A 24,020-nucleotide genomic window follows, 5' to 3' on the forward strand; every position below is an offset into this window, starting at 1 on the left:
CTTAACCATAACAACAATTGTGAGGATGGTGCAGGACCAGGCAGTGTTTCATTCTGTTGTACATAGGGTTACTCTGAGTTGGAATCAACTCAATGGCACCTAACAATGACAACAACAACAAATCTACTGCACAGCTTTGAATTGTGGTGTTGGCGAAGAATATTGAATATACCATGGACTGCCAAAAGAATGAACAAATGTCTTGGAAGTACAACCAGAATGCTCCTTAGAAAAGAGAATGGAGAGACTGTCTCACATACTTTGGACATGTTATCAGAAGGGATCAGTCCCTGGAGAAGAACATCATACTTGGTAAAGGGTCAGTGAAAAAGAGGAAGACCCTCAGCGAAATGGATTGACACAGTGGCTGCAGCAATGGGCTCAAACATAACACCTGTGAGGATGGCACAGGATGGGCAGTGTTTCTTTCTGTTATATGTAGAGTTGCTATGAGTCTGAACTGACTCACAGCACCTGACAACATGTAATGTTTAGAAGTGATTTTTTTTTTCCAAGTAGGAATACATTTTACACTAATCCATTTGCTTGTATTTGTGTGTGAATGTGTATATGTATTAATTTGAACCATATGGAATTGTAGATACTCAACTTTTTGGCCTATGAAAGTGATAATTTCATATAGTTTGATCCGTATCTATAGATCTATATCATATACCTTTATTGTATATCTGGATCTACATCTGTATATATATCTATAGACTTGTGCCTCTTAACTCCCTTCAAGTGAGCTCACTGCATATACATCCATGGTCCCATAAGGCTGTGTGATAGAGTTCAGAAATCCCTATCTGAGATTAGGGAAGCAGACAACATAACTGATGGTAGTAAATGCAACAGCTTCCCACACCCAACACGTGTGTATCTATGTCTTTTGGCCAAGCCATGCTGGGGGCGGAGTGACTCATGGCACTTCTCCCATGGCCCTGGGGGCTTCTTGGGTCCATGCATACCCTGCACCTCCAGGACCGAGCCCCGCGTTCCAGGGATCCCCAGCAGTGAGTAGCGGGCCCGCTGCAGGAACCAGGACTCTGGGAAGGCATACAGGATGCAGGATTGCTTCCAGCGCCAGGCCAGGGTCGGAGGTCGGAACTGGAACCAAGGTTCTGGGCGAGCAGGCTGGGGCCTAAGTGTCTGGATGCTGAGAGCTATCAGTTGGGTGACCCGGTGGGAGGTGAGCACTCCTACGTGGACCCGAGATCTTGGAAAGATGGGTGGGCTTCTGAGGGTGGGCTGGGAGGAGGCGTCTGGAGCAGGGACCCAGGTCTTGGAGCAGATGTCTGGCGCTGCCAGGCATGTAGTAGTACCCAGCCACCCACTGCAGTAAGAGTCAGTGGATTCATCTTCGTGATGACCCTGTAGCGACCCTATAGGACAGAGTAGAACTGCCCCATAGAATATCCAAAGCTGTGGAAGCAGACTGCCAAATCTTTCTCCCTTGGAGCAGCTGATGGGTTGGAACCTTTCACCTTTTGATTTGCAGCCAGGCGCTTTAACCACAGCACTACCAGGGCTCCCTTGTATAGTGGTACAGTACATGTATAACCTATATTACCTTGCCAGATATGTTAGCTGAAATACAGTATTGTATGTGTACAGTATCGGGTATTTAGTCAATAGCAGGTACACTACTGGATCCCACATAGCTTTACTAAGTATAGTGTTTGCACGATGTCCAAATCACATGATAACCTGTTTCACAGAAAGTATCCTGAACTTTAAGCAATGCATGACTGTATATTCAAAAACCAAACTTGTTGCCACTGAGTGGATTCTGACTTATGGCGACCCCATGTGTTACAGAGTAGAACTGCTCCATAGGGTTTTCTTGGCAGATCACCAGGGCCTTCTTCCATGGTGCTGCTGGGTTCAAACCACTAACCTTTAGTTTGGTAGTTGAATGCAAGCTGATACATACTTACCTGTAAAAATATATACTAAATATATGAATTGTTGTGTTGTATGTCATGGAGTCAATTCCGACTCATAGAGTAGAACTGTTCCATAGGATTTCCTAGGCTATAATCTTTACAGAAGCAGAATGCCAGGTTTTTTTCTCCTGCAAAGTTTAACCGGCATTTAACTTTTGCACCACCAGGACTCCTTACGTATGTGTGTAAGTTTCATAAACCATCGCTTACCCTTCCTAGATGAGATAACGCTAATATTTTCTATTTTATTCTAGTTTATTAATTTTTTTTCTAATACTACTCCACTACATTTATTTCATGATCAACAACCGTGAGTGAAATAGTTCTATAGTTTGAAAAATATTCATAGGTATTCTCATAAGAATATAAATGCAGTAACTGCTAAGATTTAAAACTTAATTGCAAATTTGTTGAATTTTACTTTTAAGTTATTGACTGGAAAGTTTTAACCCATTCTTTTATTGTTGGAAGAGCAATAGATATAGCTTTCTTAGTCATGAACAAATTCCAGTAAAAGACCGTTATTTCAATGAATTTGTAGACGGAGTTTTCTCTCCTTGGAATTTAAGATAATTGTAGACAGGAAAGTGAATTCATATTAAATTTATCATATTGAAGGCCTGCATCAACTGTGACAATAACAGTCAGATTTCCTTCACATTCTGCTTATACATCATTGTAGCAAGCCCATTAGTTGGTAATGGGAACATTTTTAAAAGTTGAACTTACAAGCCAAAGACTTTACGAAGGCCTTACATAAAAGCTGAGCATTTTAGTCAGAAACATAGACGTGTCTTAAATTTTCATTAGGTTTATTTAGACTATTAGTCCAGAAATGATTTGAGTGAGCTTAATTTTCTTGTGCTTTGCCTTGAATGCAAGGAAGATAACTTCTAAATGAAGCACCATCAATACTTTTAAAAAATTTCCATTCTGTTTGCCAGCATTATCACAACCATTCTTTTCAGGATTATACATGAGAAAACAAAATACCCTTAAAACTTGTCTGTCTGAATTCTATTTTCATAGTATTTTAAAATTTTAGTGTCATCATCAGTGAGCACAAATACAATGTGGGGAGAAGTACATTTCCTAATTTGTTATCTTCAGTGGTTTTCATTTATAAGTACTTGGTGTAATCATTGTTTTAGTAGACTGTATGTAGTATTTATGTGTAGCTTGTTGGAACTCATAGACTTTTGGGTAAGTGTCCTTTTTATAACTTTTATTTCAGTTCAAAGAGTGCTTCTGTAATATAAATAAATGGGGCCACATACTTCTACAGTATCCTTAAGGCAGCAGCAGCCAGGAAATAATCTAATAACTGTTCTCTTAAGAAAATTAGAAATGCTTAGAAAATTAATTTGCAGTAAGTGGTGTGTGTGTACAATGTTTAAAGTCAGAAAATCTATTTTTTCTGAAAATATATTTTCAAAAAACTAAAACCACCTACCTTTTTCCAGAAAAAAATCAGAGTATTGTTTGACTAAGTGTATTTGGAAGATATTAGCTCTATTAAGTAAATCATTAAACATAGTGAGCAGTTAAATTATATGTTGTTATAGTAAAGAAGGATGCTTCTTTTTCTTATTTCCCACTCAGAACACAGAAGGAAATAATAGTTGTTTCATTTAATTACATGTACTGCCTCACTTAAATAAGCACTTATAATAGTGTCAGGCTTAATAGTAAATGTTAGCTCTCATTAGTCACAGCATCTCCTTCGTTTGAACGTGGACTTTTAGAATCCTAATTTCAGGCCTCAGTTGCCAAGATTTATCTTTCAATATTAATTAAACATTTAAGAGCTAACTATGAGCCAGGCATTGGAGTCTTGAGAATTTGAGGGTTTCCACTGCCTGGCCAAGATAGACAGCAGCATGAGGTGCAAGCTCTCTCTGACATAATCAACCCTAGAGAAACTATAGAGCTAGAGAAACCCTGTAGAGAGTTAAGGCTGTCTTAAACGGCTTGTGTGTCAGGGTTGGTGACGCAGCAGTGAGAGGATTAGTTGGAGGAAAGCTTTCTAAGTTCTGCTCTTTCCTTTCTCCAACATTACCTTGTAACAGTCATTACCTGCAGCTTCCCTGGCAAAATTGAGGCAACATCCCAGGCTGCAGATGCTGATAACTGCAGAGTGTTACCAGGGCAATGCAAAAGCCTCGTTGGTAAGAGGTATGGATGAAAACATATGCTGACTGACTGCTTGTCCTTGGACATTCATTTCTCCTCCTTCTGTTCCAAAACCCTTGAGCTGATGAATTACTTCTCCCAGTACTGATTTTCACTAAGAATTTAAAGGTGAAACCCTGACAAAAGAGTTATTTGGTCAGGAAGCAGCAGACGGGAATCATCAATTGTGTTTAGGTGATGCCTGGGGCTCTGTATGCTTGGGCTCCTTCTCCTCCAGTCCTTAAACTCAGTAATTGAGTTAGGGGCCTTGTTTTTGACCCTCCCCCAACTTATGTCATCAGCCAGAGTACCCACTTTGGGAATGTGGCCAAAGCAAATAGATACCTGAGGTACCCCAGACCACCTTTCCTTTTGCACAAAGGGGACACTCCAGTGAACGACCTGAAGTCCTGCACTCTGGGAGGATTTCCCCTCACCATGTCTATCAGGACCTTCCCTGGGTGGGATGTGAGGCAGCAGCCAACCACTTCTGGCTGGTCTTAGCATACTGTGCAGACTCAGACCCTTGCTTTTTCCTCTTTTATTAACTAGTCATTACTTGGGCCCAGTCCCACACGTATCATTTTTATTTAATAATGGAATGCTGCTGTGTATGTTTCAGGAGTTGCTTTTCAATGGGGTAATTATTTCAAAAATAAACTTCTTTTGGGAAACATATTTGGTTTAATCCTCAGAAAAAATTAGCGTCGGCTATCAGCAAAACTCAATCATTTATATATATATTTTAAATTTTGTTTTGTTGTTGTTAAGAATATACACAGCAAAACATAAGCCAATTCAATGATTTCTACACGTACAGTTCAGTGACATCGATTACATTCTTCGAGTTGTGCAATGCTTCTTACCCTCCTTTTCTGAGTTGTTCCTGCCTCATTAACATAAACTCACTGCCCCCTAAAGTTCCTGTTTAATCTTTCAAGTTGCTGTTGTCACTTAGAAGAGCATAATGCTCAAGGCAGACATTTTTTACTAGTTAAGCTAAATTACTGTTTGGTTTTAAGAAGACTTCACGGGAACAGACACTTCACCAAAGAAGACGTTTGGGTGGCTAACACATGAAGAGCTGCTCACAATCATTAGCTGTTAGAGAGATGCAAATCAAAACTATAATGAGATACCATCTCACCCTGGCAATAATGGCACTGATCCAAAAAACAACAAATGCTGGCAAAGTTGTGGGGAGATTGGAATTCTTATGTACATAAAATATAAAATGGGAACATAAAATGGTACAACCACTGTCTTACGCTGGGTTCTTTACAGAAACAAAGCCAGTAAAGCATATGAATATCTATATAGAGAGACTCATGTCGAGGAAATGGCTCATGTGGTTGTAGAGGCTGGAACGTTCAAAATCCGTGGGTCAGGCTGAAGGCTTCTCCCAATTCATATAGCTGCAAAGACTGGCAAACTCAAGGGTGGCAGGTTAGAGAGCAGGGCTGCGAAGGCCGACAAATTCCAAGATTGGCAGGCAAGACTGCAGGTAAGCTGCTAGCTCAAGTCCCAAGACTAGGAGGTCAGACAAACAGGAGCCAGCCACAGGATTCCAAGCGAGCAAAAGCCCATGAGCCTTGCCAAAATGTCCACTTACATTCGATGCAGGCCACAGGCCCAAGGAAACTCCCTTTCAACTGACTGGCTACTCATAGCAGATCCCATCACAGAGGTGACCATGTTATATCAAATCTCATCATAGAAGTAGTCACATCATCATAGACTGCCAAATTACATCAGAACCACCAAACCACTGAGAATCATGGCCCAGCCAAGTTGGCACACAACTCTAACAATCACAACCACTATGGAAGATGATATGGTGCTTCCTTAAAAAGCTAGAAATAGAAATACCATACGATCTAGCAATCTGTTACATGAATAGACATATGCATACCCATGTTCATCACAGCATTGTTCACAATAGCAACAGATGGAAACAACCTAAGTGCCCATCAACAGATGGATGGACAAACTGTGGTACATATACACAACGGAATACTATCCAGGATTAAGGATAACGATGAATCTGCAAAACACCTCATATCATGCATGAATCTGGAGGACAGTATGCTGAGTGAAATAAGTCAATCACAAAAGGACAAATATTGTATGAGACCACTATACAATAATCAAGTATTCAAGAAAAAGTTTACACACAGAAAGAAACCTTTTTTTGATGGTTACTAGGGATGGAAGGGAGAGGGAGGAAAAATCACTAACTAGAGAGTAGACACATGTTAACTCTGGTGAAGGTAAAGGCAGTACACAACTTGGGGGAAGTCAGCACAACATAACCAAGGCAAGGGAAGATACTGAGAGATACCCAAGAATAAAAGGCAACGTCAGTAAATACTGTAACATATATAATCCTGCAACAACAGTAATAACAAAAATTTATGAGGGGATACATAAGTAGATACATATGCTAAATGTGTGTGAGTGGGTGTATGGGAGTATACCCACATACATATGTAGGTTTGCCTATGGATATTTCTCCATACATATTTGTATGTGCTGCACATTTATTCATATAATAGAGCACACTTGGGCACAGTCATGGAAACATCCTAGACACAGCCAAACACCTTGTGAGACTGAGTTATTGGGCTTGCAGGCTAGGGACCATAGTCTTGGGCGACATCTAGATCAATTGGTATAATATAGTTCATAAATACAACATTCTACATCCTACTTTGGTGAGTAGGGTCTGGGGACTTAAAAGCTTGTGAGCGGCCAACTAAGATACAACTATTGGTCTCTTTCCATTTAGAGCAAAGGAGAGTGAAGAAAACCAAAGACTCAAGGAAACAATTAGTCCAAAGGACTAATGGACTACAGGAACCACAGCCTCCACTAGCCTGAGACCAGAAGAACTAGATGATTCCCAGCTACCACTTCTGACCACTCTGACCAGGATTACAATAGAAGGTCTGGGTTAGAGTGGGAAAAAAAAATGTAGAACAAAATGTATATTAATAAAATAGACCAGACTTACTGGTCTGGAAGAGACTGAAGAAACTCCTGAGACTATGACACTTAGACACCCTTTGAACTTGGAACTGAAGCCATTCCTGGAGAGCACCTTTCAGCCAACTAATAGACAGTCCTATAAAATAAGCAATAACACCCATGAGGAAAGTACTCCTTAGAACAATTACCTGTATGAGACCAAAAGGGCAACGTCTGCTCAAAAGCAAAGATGAGAAGGCAGGAAGGGGCAAGAAAATCAGGTGAATGGAAATGGGGAACTCAGGGTGGTAATAGGGAGAATGCTGATATGTTAAGGGCATTGCAATGAATGTCACAGAACAATGTGTGTATAGACTATTGAATGGGAAACTAATTTGCTCTGTAAACCTTCATGTAAAGCACAATAAAAAAAAGAAGACTTCAGGGGATATTTTTGATTTAAGTTTTAAAAATTATCTCAGAGCAATAGTTTCAAGAGTTCATCTAGTCCCCTTGTCTCCAGAAAGTCTGGAGTCCATGAGAATTTGAAATTCTGTTCTCCATTTTTCCCCTTTCAATCAGGATTCTTCTGTAGAATCTTAGATCAAAATGTTCAGTAATGGTAGCCAGGCACCATCCAGTTCTCTGGTCCCATGGCAAAGGAGGCGGTTAGCCACACATTCCATATCCTCCTCCTATTTCTGACTCTCCTTCTTCCTTTGTTGTTCCAGACAAATACAGACCAGTTGTTGTGCCTTGGATGACCACTTGCAAGCTTTTAAGCCCGAGGCACTAAGCAAAGAACTAGAAGGTAGAACAGAAGCACTAAACACATTATTATGCCAACAAACTGGGATATTCCATGAAATCATGACCCTAAACCTCCAAACCAAGGAACCAAATGGCTTGGTTGTATATAAGCAGTCTCAAAAGCTACTCTCTCTCTCCCTTTTTTTTTTGGTCATTGTTATAAATTTATTTTTACTTTTTCAACAATCACAAGGATAGTAGCATTCTAAATTTTCTATTTACATAGGGATAGTCCGGTTTCACCTTTCAAGTAATACTGATAATAAGTTAAGGTAGTTCCAAAGTTTTGTATTGAATCATAGAATCGTAATTACTTTTGTACTTAAAGGAATCTTTGATCATCTGGTCCAACTCTCAGTTTTTATTTTTTGCCTTTTCTTTTTTTTTTTTAACAAGTGAGGGAACTGGTTCCTAGAGCTGTTAAGTGACCTTCCCACAAGCTAAATGGTAGTAGAGCATGGACTAGGCTTCCTTATTGCTTGTCTGGTATTTGGCATTAACCACATTATTATTATAATCAATTGCTTACAATATAAAATTCACATTTCTGTGTTCGAGATCATTTATAATCTGGTATCAACTTGCTTTTTTAGTTTTATATCTTGAAACTACAACCCCTGGCGCTTTTGTAAGTAAGCCGTAAATACCTACTAGTGCTTGGCGTCTCCAGGAAAGGAAGCCCCTAACAATTTCTTTCTTCATGTGGTCCCTATGCCATTCTACTACCACCCTCTATCTGACAAAATCAAGGTACAGCTCAGATGTGAGACTTTCCTGATCTCTTTGATCAGATCTATCCTTTTTCTCTTTCTGCTTATTTCCTTGTAGAGCTTATTATAATTTGCCCTGTATAACTAACACTTATAATTATCTCCAACTTAGGTAGGCTTTTGTTGGAAATTGTCTATTCTCCATCATTTAGATAATACCTTATAGAAAATTTCTCAATAAATGTTTGTTGGATTGAATTACATACTGAATAATTTAAATAGTAGACATTTTGTGGAGTTAATTTGTTAATTTTTTTTTTAAGAAATATGTCCAAGGAGGTAGGTAATGCCAAATGTTTTTAAAACACTATAAATTGAAACAATCTGGGAGGAAATTATTCTGAATTAGTATTAAATGTATCATGAAGAAAGATTGATTACTTTCAGGTTTAGTTTATAACTTGAAATACTTGAGAACTTGATTTAATGAACAGATAAAAATGTGGTGATTAGCATACCAATTATGGAAATTTTCAATTATATTTTAAAATGATTAGATTGCAAAATTTTTTTTAACGTTTCTCTCATAACTTATATTCACTATTTAAGCTAACGTTTCTTAGTACAAAAATCTTGGAATAAAGTTTTAATTCATTACTTTGAATAACTTAAATAGATACCATGTTCAGATAGCCTATTTTCAAAGTTTAAGAGTTCAGTGAAATACGCCATATTTAAACTATTATTGAACACAGAACACACCTACTTGATTGAGAAAGTACTACAGGAGCTTAGAAAATGTCATTCATTTTTCGATCGCTATGAGTCAGAATCAACTCGACAGCCACGAGTTTTTTTTTTTTTTTATTGTGCACTAATGGAGCCCTGGTGGTACGGTGGTGAAGAGCTCAGCTGCTAACCAAAAGGTCAGCAGTTCGCATCCCCCAGCTGCTCCTTAGAAACCCTGTGGGGCAGTTCTACTCTGACCTATAGGGTTGCTATGAGTTGGAATCAACTTGATGGCAACAGGTTTGGTTTTTTGGTGATTGTGCACTAATAACAAATTTTTATTAATCATTTATTATGTGCTAGGTACTATGCCACCTGATCTACAAACATTATTTCACATAATCCTCATATTAACTGTCAGAAATATCTTTAAGTATGAAAAAATTAGCCAACATAGATTAAATGGTTTTCCCAAGATCATAGTTAACTACTACTACATAACAACACGATTACTTGAAGCCACATCTCTTACGCTAAAGCTCATGCTCTTTAATTGGTATTCTGAACAGCTTTCCTCAATTATAATAGTTTTGGAAAGTGTAAGAAATTATACTGACTCTCCACTAGCCCTACAAATTCCCTTATCACTGATGTTTTCCTTTTTTTTTTTTTTTTGATATATAAACTCACTATTTCAATTTGCTTACTTGACTTTAAAAAAAAAATTTTATTGTGCTTTAGGTGAAAGTTTACGTAGAAAATTAGATTCCCATTCAACAATTTATACACAATTTGTTCTGTGACATTGTTTACAATCCCCACAATGTGTTAGCACTCTCATCATTTCTACTCTGCCTGCCCTACTTCTATCCATCCAGCTTCTCTGCCTCTCCTTCCCTTCTCATCTTTACTTTTGGGTAAATGTTGACTGGTTGTTCTCGTATAATTGATTGTTTAAAGGAGCACATTCCTCATGGGTGTTATTGTTTATTTTATGTTGTTGCTGTTAGTGGTTTCTGATTCATAATGATCCTAGTACAACAGAGAGAAACACTGCCCGGTCCTGCACCATCCTCATAGTCGTTGCTGTGTTTGAGCCCATTGCAGCAAACACTGTGTCAGTCCATCTAGTTGAGGGTCTTCTTTCTTTTCGCTGACCCTGTACCAAGGGTGATGTCCTCCTCTAGGGACTGGTCCCTCTTGATAATATGTCCAAAGTACATGAGACAAAGTCTCACCATCTTCACTTCTAAGGAGCATTCTGGCTGTACTTCTTCCAAAACAGATTTGTTCGTACTTCTGGCAGTCCATACCACATTCAATATTCTTCGCCAACACCATATTTCAAAGGCATCAATTCTTCTTTGGTCTTCTTTATTCATTGTCCAGCTTTCACATGCGTATGAGGCAATTGAAAATACCATGGTTTGGGTCAGGCATAACTTCGTACTCAAAATGATAACTTTGCTTTTTAACACTTTAATGAGATCTTTTGCAGCAGATTTGCCCAGTGCAATACATTGTTTGATTTCTTGACTGCTGCTTCCTTGGGCATTGTTTGGAGATCCAAGTAAAATGAAATCCTTGACAACTTCGATATTTTATTTTATAGACCAATCTATTACTTGGCTGAAAGGTGACCTCCAGGAATAGCTTCAGTTCCAGGTTAAAAGGTTATATTAGGGCAATAGTCTTGGGCATTCCTCTATCAGTCCAATAAATCTGGTCTTTTTTTTTTTTTTTTTTAATGAATTTGAGTTTTGTTCTACATTTTTCTCGCATTCAAACCAGGACCTTCTATTGTGTCCATGATCAGAATGGTTGGTGGTGGTAGCTGGGCACCATCTAGTTCTTCTGGTCTCAGGCTAGAAAAGGCTGTGGTTTAAGCGAGCCATTAGTCCTGTGGAATATTTGTCTTTTTAAAGGAAAGTACAATTCAGGATGCCCACTGAAAAACCCCATTTAGATTTTCAGGTTATCTCTATGCCATGTAAAATCAAAGTTGTATGCATTCTGCTTGGCAGATATAAAGTTCAACCCCGTCTTTGCTAAAACTACAGCAAAACCTGAATTATGTTATCTTGAACTACAGAGGTTGTATTTATAACGATTAGTTTTCATGTCGAATTCTTAATTAAGAAAAAAGAAAAAACCCACTGGTTAAGTTCAGTGTTCTAAAAATAATTACCAAATGCGGCAAAAATATTTTTGGATACATTTATCTACATGATTTTTCCAATAAAACTAAGAAACAAAATAAAAAATATTTGGCCTTGTTTGAGAACCTATGATTTGCATTTATTTCAAACTTAAAATGGAACAGTCGGAGAAAATTATCTTATCACCAGCTAATGCCTTTCAGGTGCTGACAATCTTTCACATTTTTCCCTCAGCAAATGGAAAGTAGCATGACCCTTCCCAGATTTCATATTTTTGCTCTGATAGAATTATTCCAGAATTTCTACTCTTACATGAGATGTTTATTTGTCTTCAAGAAATTATATTTCTTTTTGTCATTGTTATCTCTGGACCTTAAAATCACTGTAGCAATTATCTTCAAAAAACTATAGATTATTCTTTTCATTGAAAACATCTGTTTTACTCTATTATTTTGGGTTCTGCATAAAAGAAAATTATTTGCCTAATTCTGAAAGTTTCCAAAGGCTTATATGTCAACCAATTACTATTATTATCTTGACTTTTGTATATAATCATTGAATGATAAAATACATGACTTTTTGAATAAATGTAAAATGAAAAAAAAAAAAAGGCAAGGTAAAATAGCTGCCCTCCAAATCCCATGCAGCTGTTCCATATTTACATACCTGTGGAAGAACTTAAGGTGACTGTGGTGGTTCAGTGGTAGAACCTTCCATGTGGGAGACCTGGGCTCGATTCTCCATCAATGCACTTCATGCATGGCAACTACCCTTCTGTCTGTGAAAGCTTGCATGTTGCTATGATGCTGAACAGGTTTCACTGGAACTTCCATACTAAGACTAGGAAGAAGGGCCTGGCTATCTACTTCCAAATATCAGGCAATGAAAACCAAATGAATCATAATGGGTCTGATCCCCAACCAATTCTGGGGATGGTGCAGGACCAGGTGGCGCTTCCTTTGTTCAGTTGTGCATGGGGCCCCCATGAGACATGAGTCAACTAGATGACAGCTAAGATAAACAGAAGAATTTATGTTAAATTAGCTTACTGTTCACACTTGTTCTTGCCTCTTTAATACTTTTTACCATAACTTTGAAGATGTAAATAATTTGGACTTTATGCCAGAGGGTTTCTTCCAAGTATATATAGATGACATAACTCACATAAAATACTGAGCACTAAGCCAGATACACAATAGGTACTCAATAAAAGTTGGCTATTATTGATAAATAACTTACCTTTTCTATTATATCACTTCATCACTTTTTCTTCTTCCCGTTGTCCACTTCTTTATTTCCAATTATTGCGAACAAAAGTTGCTTGAATTTCAGCTAAGTAAGGGTTATTTTCTTCCCCATTTGAGATCTTCAGTTGTTCATTGTTGCCATGCAACTATAAAACATGCTATCTTTAGTCCTAGGGAAAACTGCAGATGGTTTAACAAATCCTGTGTTTATTTTCTCCCAAGCATTTGCTTACTGGATACATACATATTTGGGGGTGGGGGTGGGGGAATGAAAAGTGATCAGTGTGTATCTCTTCAGAACTAATGTTAGACATCATAAGGAGGGAAAACAAGCTAGTAAATGTATCTTATTACTTGTTTGATGACTGCATGCTTTCTATAAACATAATAGAATTGCTTTTGACAAACATATAAGGTGATATTAATTTAACCCTGGAATTTTTTTTTTTTTTTTAATGATTCACTAATGTGTGATGCATAGTTAATACTTTTAGGCTGTTAGAAACATCAAATGCCACTGAGTGGAAATACTGTAGATTGATAGACTGGGTTGAACTGTAAAGTGGAGACAATATTTTGAGTCGTTGCACTTACTCCATTCATTTTGGGTAGTAATAAAGGTCAATTTATTTTATCTAATAATACTTACTGATATCTATTTTTTATATATAACACCATGCAAGGACCTGAAGAGGATACCAAAGAGAACATGGTTTCTGCCATCAAGGAACTGTCTAGTTCCTTGGGAGACAAATTACATATGTGAAAAAAGTCAGCATACATGCAAATAAAAAACTATTTTGTAAAGAACTGTTTTTAGTGCAATACACATGCATTAGGAATTCAGGAAAGTGAGAGATTAGATGGGCTGGTGTGCCAGATAGCTTCTAGATCCACCCTTCACCCTCCTCAGTCTCTCCTGGAGGCACCTGCAGTCTGGGCCATATTAACAGAGGCTCCCTTCCCTCTGGCCTCTGGTTTAGTTCAGCCATTGTTGAGCCTGGTTTACCCTGATCTGAGGGAAAGGAGGGAATGAGGTCAGGTTAGGCACATTTGCAGGACTGGGACAAGAGTACAAATGGAGACCCATCTACTATATGCCTAAATATTTAAAACTAATTGTTTAAAAACAAACTGTCAAATATTTTCTAGCCTTCCACTTTGGCCAATTTATCTTCATAATGACCTGAAACACCAAGTTCAAATGTAGAGTTCCCCAATTCCTCAGAGTTCTACACTGGAACATAGGGATGTGGGGAGAAACAGGCCTCTGCCTGCAGCCTTCCCCATTCTTTTCCTCCATGTCTGTTCTGTGCCCTGCCTTCTCTCCTTCAATCTCCCTCCCCCAAAGAGCTGCTCCTTGGCTATCGCTCGGGCATAGGGATGCACACACCAGCAAAAGCCTATTCAGGTCCTGGAAACAAGCCTGGGTCACTTGGGCAGGGAAATCCAGGATCCTAGGTATCCGGAGCATGGTCTTAGAAGGGAGCACATGAGCTCTGGGTGGCCATGCCCACGTGGCCCTGTGGACTCTTCGCCTTGTGGGGTGGAGGAGGGCCAGAGCAGAGACCCTTCCCTCCTGAGTCCATGCATAATATTGGGTAAGGCTATTCATTTCCTCAGCTGCTTTCCTTCTAGATAGACTCTGGCTGGTTCCTTCAACCACATGCCACAGCTCCTCTTAAGGTGGTTCTCTCTACAGAACTTTCTCCTTCTACTCCATTTCTTTGGACTTTGAGGTACTATACTATATCTTCTGGATATACCCTGATCACCACCTGCCCAGTCCCTTTATTAAGTCATCAACAGATATCTTAATCTGAGTGTACCATGTTTCCTGCAGTGACAATAGTCGATTCTTTAAGTGAGATCTCACAGCAAAAGTGGGACTTCAAGTAGACCTTGAGAGAAACTTTCACTTTCTAGGCAAGGAAAAATAGGATTAGAAATTAAAGGGCCTTGAGAGGTTATGGAATTTAACTTTCCGATCCTATGCCAATACTTTTGCCCTCTTTGATAGTTTGACACATGCTCAAAGGCATTCTTCTATTTGAAGTTTTTCTTAATTTCACACCCTCCTTGATCACGCTGTTCATACAGATATTGATAATACTTATCACAATTTATTGTGATGATCTGTTTTCACCCTCTCCAAGATGAGGAGTTCCATGGGTGGAGGGATTCTGTCTTAATCATCTTTATCCAATCACAGCTTGGTAGAAGGTATTCTGAAAATGTTTGTTGGCTGACCTCAATGTGATGTTAGTTGTTAGCTGACAATGAGTCAGCTCCAACTCATGGCGACCTATGAATAACAACAAAATTTTGCCTGGTCCTGTGCCATCTTCATGATCATCAATATGTTTGACTCCATTGTCGCAGCTATGGTGTTAAGCTATCTCATTGAGGGTTTCCTTCTTTTTTTGTTGGCCCTCTACTTTGCCAAACATGATGTCTTTTTCATGTCCTATTTCAATGTAATAGTGTCTTCTAACTTGTTTATTGTCAGATTTAATTTTTTAAAACTTGCTAGCAATTAAATTCTAGTTAATGACATGCATGCTGAAGCATTTAGGGGGAGGTTACTGATATCTACAATTTACTTTGGTAGAGAAAATATAAAAAAATTGATGGATGGGTAGAGGGATGGAGAGACAAACAGGTATGTAACAAAACAAGTTATGTAAAAACGGTAGACTATACAGGTGATGAATATACGGGTGTTCACTGTAAAATGCTTTCAACTTTGCCGTAGTTTGAAAACTTTTATGTTGAGAAAGTTTATTGGCACCTAGTACTCTAGATATTCACCTCCATCCTTTAACTTCCAACAGAACTTATTTTGCTAGTTACCTACCCATAAACCTGTTGCTGTCCAGTCTATGCCAACTCATAGTGACCTTTTTCCCCCCTCTTTTCCTTCTCCTTAAATGCTTAGCTCCATCTAGAATTATCTGTGGCTTTACTGCAGTATTTTCAATTTTTTTTATCTGTCTCTAAACAATTTGTCTCATCTGTACTGTCATTAATTCTTGCTACTTTCACTTTTGCAACATTCACTCCTTCCTGCATCCTGGCCCCTGTTTTACTAGTAAAAACTGATCTCTGAAAGCTCTTCCCTACATCAGAATAGCCAAGTCATATTCTTCTTCTATTGCATCTCTTTACAGAATTATAAGAAAAGTTGCCATTTCCCTTTAGTGAAAAGTCTCTTGGTGGAGATAAGTCTCTTGACCCCAGATCACTGACTTGTTTCATAAGCCTTATCTTCCCCTTGGCATGGTACTGTTGTTAGTGCTACCACCACACTGGCCTTTGGGATTTGCTCCTCTTTTAGTGCTCTGGAGAAAGCCTGAATCCTTCCCTAAATTGTCAAAAGGTCTCTTTTAAAGGTGGAGGGATATCTGAAGCCAGTATTTGAACATTATCGAAGGGATGACAGCACGACATTGGTCTGGCAGATGGGATGATGGCTTGTAGGGTGCCAGAGCAGAGGCAAAGTGCCAGTAGGTGAAAAGGATGTATGCTAAGGCAGTAACAGTGGGGATGGAGGGCAGGAGATTCAAGAGATGGTCCTGAAATAGAAACAGCAGTCATGAACTCCCTCTAAAGGAAAAAATAATCCTTCCAGGCTAAATGAATAATTTGTTTTATAAGGATCAGCACAAAGCTGGTTTCTATGAGGCAGAGGTCAAAGATATCCCAAACGTCTAACTCTTCCAAGCTGCTGTACAGCTCCTTTATCACTAACATCAACTAGTCCCTTTCCCGTCAGTACTCTTCCTCCCATCTCTGGGTTCCCTGATTTGCTGCAACGCCTCGCAGAACTCACAAACTGTATGAAGGAAATGGCTCATGTGGTTGTGAAGGCTGCAAGTCCTAAATTCGTGGGTCAGGTGTAGGCTTCTCCTAACCCATGTGGCTGCAGGGGCTGACAAACCCAAACCAGCAGTTCAGACTACAGGCTGCTGGCTCACAAGGCTGCGGAAGATGGTGAATCAGGTCACATGATAGCACCACTCCCCCGTACCCCCAGCCCAAGTGGCTGTGTGGGCCAGTGAACCTCAAAATCAAATCGGCAGGTGGGACAGCAGGCCTCTGGAGATATCAACTGATCATGAATCAGACAAAGGATCCAGATGCAGAGAGAACCTGGCCAGGACACACATATGTATCTTAGATGCAGGCCACACTCCAGGGAACTGAGTAACTTTCGTAAGGGTGGGGCTTTAGTCACACCCTCCTGCAAGGCTGCAACCCAAGACACACCCTATACCAGTTCTGCCTCATCAACATGCAGAGGTCAGAATCCACAACACATAAAATGGAGGACAACAACACAATACTGGGAATCATGGCCAAACCAAGTTGACACATAACCCCAACCATCACAGGTCCCATATGCCTTATTTGCATAGTCCCACTTAATCACTGTGTGTGAGTCACAAAGACCTGGTGGCTAAAAGGGCCATATTAAGCAATTAACTCATTACAACACACAGGCTCTTAGGGTTTACAAATTATTTTCCTCAAAAGGTTTATTAAATATGTACAAACAAATCTAGGTACAAAAGGTCTTCTACAATCATAAAACAAACAAAAAAATTCAATAAAACTAAAGTGAATACAATTCAAGTGAACATTATTTTAATACAGCAGATGATGTTTCCATCACCACCAGCTGCTGACACTAAAAAACTAGTTGCTGTCAAGTCCATTCTGATTCATGGCAACCTCATGTGTGTCAGAGTAGAACTGTAGGGTTTTCAACGGATGATTTTCTGGAAGTAGATTGCCAGGTCTTTCTTCTAAGGTGCCTCTGGGTGGACTGGAACTTCCAACCTTTTGGTTAGTAGCTGAGGGTGTTAACTGTTTGTACCACCCAGGGACTCCAAATGACGTTTAGCTGAATCTAAATTGCCTCTTGTACGTGAAACTGGTACTGACAGATAATCATGACTCAGCTTCTTTTGCATTTGACTCTATCTAGGGTGCTAGGCAGTCTGTACACTGCCAAAGGTGCCTATCTCAGGGGATAAGTGGGAGTTAAGTCTGGCTCGAGAAACTTACCAAGCCATGCAGCCTAGCAAGATGCTGCACCTACCCAGATTGGTACACCTGTTTTTACATCATTTACTTTGAGCGGGTGCTTTTTCCTAATTTGCATAAAGGTGCCCTATATGCTAGTGGTAGCCCTGCCATGATGCTATGATTTATTCTTTTACTTCTCTTCAAACTTCTTTGAGTTCTTTATTCATACAATTCATTGTGAAGTTATCTGGCCTTCATTAACCCAAGACAATAAAAGTATTTGGTGCCATAGCAATGACAAACACAATAGCAATTTCTAGTCCTGAGATCCTGAGGCAGTATTCCATCATCAGGTAGTCACCCAGATGTTCCAGAATGTTTATATATATGTATTTATATTTTTTAAGTCATAGAAATATAAAACACAACGTTTAAAGAGTTATCCTAAGAATTCAGACTTCTCTCCTAAGTATAGCTGCTAACCTTAATTTGATAAAGATTTTTCAGGACTGAACTGATGTGAGAGGTGAAGGAAAAGGAAGCATGGTATGATGATTCACAGGTGTGTGGTCTGGGCCATTGAGTGCATGGTAGTCCTATTTACTGAAAGCAGGAGTTCTCCCCCCTGCCCCCCCTGCCCCAAAATGTTTAGGGGCAATGATGAGCTCTGCGTTGTACATTGCCTTTCTAGTGGACTGAACTGGAGATATAAATTTGGTAGTCAACATTTGTTGAATCCGAGACAGTAAATGTGATCATTCAAGGACAGCAGACAGAAAAAGAAGGAGGCAAGGAAAAATAGCCTTGGGGAACACAATTTCTGGAGAACCAGTTGGCAAGGTGGGTGGGGTGGGAGGAAAGGAAGCCAAAAGAGACAAAGTTTAAGAAGAATGAAATGGTCCACAGAGATAGATGTTGTTAAATGTCAAGTAAAATACGGACTGAAAAAATTATTTATTTGGTGATTAAAAAGTGCTGACCATAATCAGAGCAACTTCTGATCACAGTGAGTCTAAGAGTAAAGGGAAGCTAGGAACTACAGCAATTGGAGACTGTTTTGCTTTGTTGAGGAAATGTAGCTAGAGGGAACCACCTCGAGTCAAAGATGTTTGAATTTGTGGACCCCCAGTGGCATCATGTGGAAAAGAGGAAGAGAAGAGTCAACAAGTAGTTTAAAAATAGAGATCCCTGAAGAGGGGCGAAGGAGATCATACCAAAGGCCAAAAGAAAAGAGATTTCTTGGGAGTTTGGGGAAAGGAGCTGGAAGGAGTTACAGACACCAAAAACAAACCAAACTCACTGCCGCGGACTCGATTCCGACTCACAGTGACCCCATAGGGTTTCCAAGGCTATAAATCTCTGTGGACGCGGACTGCCACATCGTTCTTCCCCGGATCCTCTGGTGGTTTTGAATCACAGAACTTAGCAGTCTATCGCTTTAACCACTGTTCCACCAGGTCTCCTTGGAGTTACGGACAAGGAGTTGGGTATTAAGGGACTCACAATTCACACATAATGGCCTCCATCTTTTCCATAGAGTCAGGGTTCTCCGGAGACAGAGAAGGGCGGAGGTGGGGTAAAGGGCTCTGGGAGACTGCGGAACGGTTTAGGAGAAAAAGCTGCGGGGGGGCGGGGAGAAGGATTACTGAGAGGTGTTGAAGGCCTAGCTGAGGGTGCTGACCATAAAGTTAATGCGGCAGCAATCTCAAGATTATGTGACTTTTCCCTCCAATTCTGCCCTACAGGGTGTAAGGCGCAGAGACAGCAGATGAAGGCTGAGTTCTACTTAAATCCCTATCCCCATTGGCCTAGACGTACTGTACAGACAGGAAGGTCTCCGGCCGAAACATGCGTGCCTCATGAATTTATGAAAAGCACCAGAAGTGCTTGTTTGTTTTCTGAGACGTGTGTTTTGTAGCTTCAGCATCCCGAGGCCCTTACGGAAATGGAAACATTTTTTAAAGAAAGAAGCTGGGAGGTGCGGAACTGTGCCCACCTTTCCTTCTTTTCCGAGGGAGGGCGGACGGCTGCTCTGGGTCCTCCGGGTGGGGGAAGGAGCCCCGAACGGGCGCTGCCAGGCGGAAGCGCCTCTGCCATTGGCCGGGCGGCGGCCTTTACCTGCGCGGAGGCCCCAGGCCAGGAGCGCAAAGTCCGTAGCGCCGGGCGGAGAAGAAGGCGGTCGCAGCACAGGTGATCCCGCTCCTTCAATCCGGCAAGATGCCCCTGGGGCTGCTGAGAAAGAAGAAAGCCAAAGCCAAGGAGACTGCCCAGCTGGTGGAGAGCGAGCAGCCGGGGGCGGGCGGCGGGAGTCTCCCGGACCAGGTTCCCGTACGCAGGCTGGTTTTCCACACGCAGCTGGCGCACGGCAGCGCCACAGGCAGAGTGGAGGGTTTCTCCAGCATCCAGGAGCTCTATGTCAAGATCGCGGGCGCCTTTGAGATTTCGCCGTCGGAGGTAAGGGGCCAGGTGTGCAGCCTCCGCTCCCTCTCCCTGCCTGTCGGACACGCCGCGTCGGCTTCGGTTGTGGCCTGGGGAGTTTGGGCGGTGCCTCCCGGAGCCCGAAATCGGATGCGGGTGGAGTCGGTCGGGAACTTCCCAGGGGGCAGTGGGAAGAGAAGGCGAGTCACACCCTCATGCTCGGAGATCCGGCCTCTGGGAAACCAGGGGCGACCTTTCTTCCTCTTGCGTCTGAGTTTGCTCTCTGAGGCCGGGATTCAGCCGGGCAGGTTGTGAGCAATCAACGCCCTCCCCCATCTGGACTTTACTCTCCTGTTTCTTCCGCAGGAGTAAGGGGGTTGCGCTTGGCATCGCCCCAGAGTAAGAGGGAAAAATCAAAGTGCCTTCCAGATGATATCAAACCGAGGCCCACTTTGCTCCTCATCTACCATTTCCGGTATCGACACCAGCAACCCTTTGGTGGTTATTTCCAAGAAGTTTATTATTCCAAGGGTGGATAGTTGATATACTTAACTACCTGAGACTAATTAACAAAATTCTCATGGGGGAAATCAGCTCTAAATTTTACATCATACCCTTGAAAAGGGACAGAAATTTTCTTTAATTAGATTGAACGCATGCGTTAGTGCTTGGCAATGGGCGTGATCTCGAAAGCACGTTTATGCTTCCTCAGTGTGGACGTTTATGTGACCACTTTACGTGTACCCAAGTGAACTGCAAATTTATGTGTGAGAAGTTAGCCCAAGAAAATGTTTTGTCTTTTATTTCTAGGAAAAGCACAAGATTGTATTGCCCTGGCCTGCCAGGCATGCAGTAACCCTCCTTTCAGTGAGTGGCACATAGCAGCATTTAGATTTCTGTTCTTTAATGTTGTTTATCAGGTTTGTTCAAGTGAAACTGAGGTCAAGGCAAAATTCCAAGAAGAGATGAAAGAGAGCTAGAAGTGTAATAGTTGTTCTTTCAGGGTTCTCAGGCACTAAAGGGCAAAGCACAAACCCATTTTACGAATTACTTATATTGATATATAGTAGTAAGTAAAAATAATACATTACGTTTGTTACAGTGGAGTTGATTCCGACTCATAGCGACCCTATACAGGACCTTGCAATCTCAAAAAACTTTCACTGAAAAAATTTCCTTTTGATCTTCTCTAGGGTAGGTAGGTGGGCAGGTCGTCATTAGGGAACTAGCCGCAGGGCTTGGTGACTAATAAACTTGGGAATCTAGGCTTTACCACTTAGTACCTGTCTTAGTCATCTAGCCCTGCTATAACAGAAATACCACAAGTGGATGGTTTTAACGAAGAGAAGTTTATTCTCTCACAGTCCAGTAGGCTAAAAGTCCCAATTCAGGGCTTCAGCTCCAGGGGAAGGCTTTCTCTGTCCACTCTGGAGGAAGGTCCTTGTCTTCAGTCTTTCCTTGGTCTGGGAGCATCTCAGCACAGGAACTTCAGGTCCAAAGGACGTTCTCTGCTCCCGGCACTGCTTTCTTGGTAGTATGAGGTCCCCACATCTCTCTGCTCGCTTTTCTCTTTTATATTTCAAAAGACATTGGTTTAAGACACCACCTACTCTTGTAGACTTCATCCATATAACTGCTGCTATTACATCATACTGATAGGATTTACAACATATAGGAAAATCACATAAAATGGTGGACAGTACACAATACTAAGAATCATGGCCTAGCTAAGTTGACAGATATTTTGGGGGGATGCAATTCAATCCATGACACTACCTGTTTTGCTTCAGACAAGCTTCTTAACTTCTCTCAGTCTAATATCCCTGTTTTACAGAGAGAAAACTGAGGCTTTCAGGTTCAGAGCATCCGCCCCCCCCCAAATTACCTGTAGTAAGTGGCAGAGCCTGGATTCAAACCTGGGTTTTTTTTTTTTCTGACTCCAAAATCTATGAATCTGTATTGTTTCCCAAGTTTTCCAGAGTCTCTGAGCAATAGCTCGGAAGCTGTGTTCAATATTTTCAGCTTTCAGTGCACTGACTTGCAAGATAAAATTCCAAGATAATAAACAATGTATTTTGATGTGCTATATCAAAGCTCATAAGTAATTTTTATTGTATATAATATGTGTATGTTTATGTATAAAACCAATATTAACGCAAGTTTTCCATGTGGATTAAAAAGAGTTAATAAGTATATCCAGGATAAAGTTTTGGTCATCATAGTACAGTATGTCATAAGTAACTAAGTAGTTAATTTTGAAACAGCAATAATTTACTAAAATAAAATACACATCAGTGAGGTCTCATTTCCCATCTTATTCCCCCAGCAAAGTGCATAGTGGTGTAAATAATTTTTGAGATATCAGTGGGGTCAAAACAAAGTTTTTTCCCCTCTCATTAGTAGGATTGAATACACAGTTAACTCATAAATGGATCTGCCTTTTCTCTAGAGAGATGGCTATAAGCATTCAAATTCCTTATACAAATCTGGAAAAACTTCAAAATTCTTTTTGCTTAGACAATGGTGTTTTCAATTAAAGCCTCAGACTCAAACACAGAAATGTTTATTGCTTCAAAAAGGTGCTCTTGAGATACTGACAATCGTGGATTACAACTATTCCATGGTCCCTGAAGGAGGAAGCTAATGAAGCTTATGAATCACTTAAGATTTAAATGATAGCAAGGCAGGGTGCAGTCTACTATGATTACCTTGAAACAGATGGCCAATTATGCAAAAATCCCTTATATCTGATGTCTTTTTCAAAGGAACTAAATGAGCAATTCAGTAAAAAGTAAAGAAAATTAATCTTGTCTAAAGGAACACTTGACTCAATTTAAATGCAGGGATACTTTTACAGAAAGCTTAATACCATCTTTTAAAATATTTGGGTTACATAAATGAATTGATCTTTAAACTCTTTGGCTGTAATCACATAAATTTGTTGAAAGGGCGTTTTGAATATTTGACCATTGCAGTTGTTTGACAAGTAGATCATACCATGTCATTTTAACCTAATTCCCTGTTATGTGGTAGGATTATAGGAAAAGATAATTTAAAAGAGCTCTTTTAGAAATAAATCAATTTTGTAGTTAGAAGCTTTACATATTCAGAAACTGAAAACTCAATTAGACTCATTTTTGTATAGAATTCATTTCTGATTTGGTTATATTAATTTGTGTATGATGATGTTGCTAGTTGCTGTCCGGTCAGTTTGAATCATAGCGACCCCATGTGACAGAGTAAAACTACCTCATATGGTTTTCTAGGCTGTAATCTTTATGGGAGCAAATTACCATGTATTTCTCCTGAGGATCTGCTGGGTGGGTTTGAACCACCAGCCTTTCAGTTAGCAGCCAAAGTGAAACCAAACCTGTTGCTGTTAATTCCAGCTCATAGCCAGGGCTTTGAACTAGTTCAGTCATGGCCAATTAAGTAAAACTGGAGCAGACCCAACCTTTAAAAATTTAGGTGATCTGGAACCACAACAAGAATGGGAAAAATTACAGGTTGAAGCCCATGAATGAGAGACTTGGAAGAGGTGTTCTGTAGTGAGTCCTTTCAGGAGCCAAATGCATGAGATTGGATTATTGGCAGGACTGAGGAAAGTGACACACATTCAAAGTGGCATGGTCGGCCACCATCTTTGAGCAGGGTGCCATTATTTCTGCACAAAATCCCATGGGCAAAAGATTTGGTTGCTGTGCAACACGTACACTGCCCTTTTTTCTAAAAGGGAGATTAAGTTTCTAGCAGGGCTCTGACCTGTGATTTTTTTCCATTCTGGTTATGGTTCTGGTTCACCCAAATTTACAAAATTCAAGTCTGTTC

General features: G+C 40.3%; 1 protein-coding gene across 1 annotated transcript in view; it reads left to right on the plus strand.

Moving 5' to 3' along the window:
* Positions 1 to 19,891: 19,891 nt before the first annotated feature.
* GIPC2 (GIPC PDZ domain containing family member 2) overlaps positions 19,892 to 24,020 on the plus strand; it is a 104,192-nt gene continuing 100,063 nt past the window's right edge. The window contains exon 1 of the mRNA XM_003411122.4: positions 19,892 to 20,228. Coding sequence (XP_003411170.1) covers positions 19,992 to 20,228 — 237 coding nt within the window. The 5' untranslated portion in view covers positions 19,892 to 19,991. The remainder of the gene's footprint in view (positions 20,229 to 24,020) is intronic.

Source organism: Loxodonta africana, chromosome 3, assembly GCF_030014295.1.
Source record: "Loxodonta africana isolate mLoxAfr1 chromosome 3, mLoxAfr1.hap2, whole genome shotgun sequence".
Classification (NCBI taxonomy): Eukaryota; Metazoa; Chordata; class Mammalia; order Proboscidea; family Elephantidae; genus Loxodonta; species Loxodonta africana.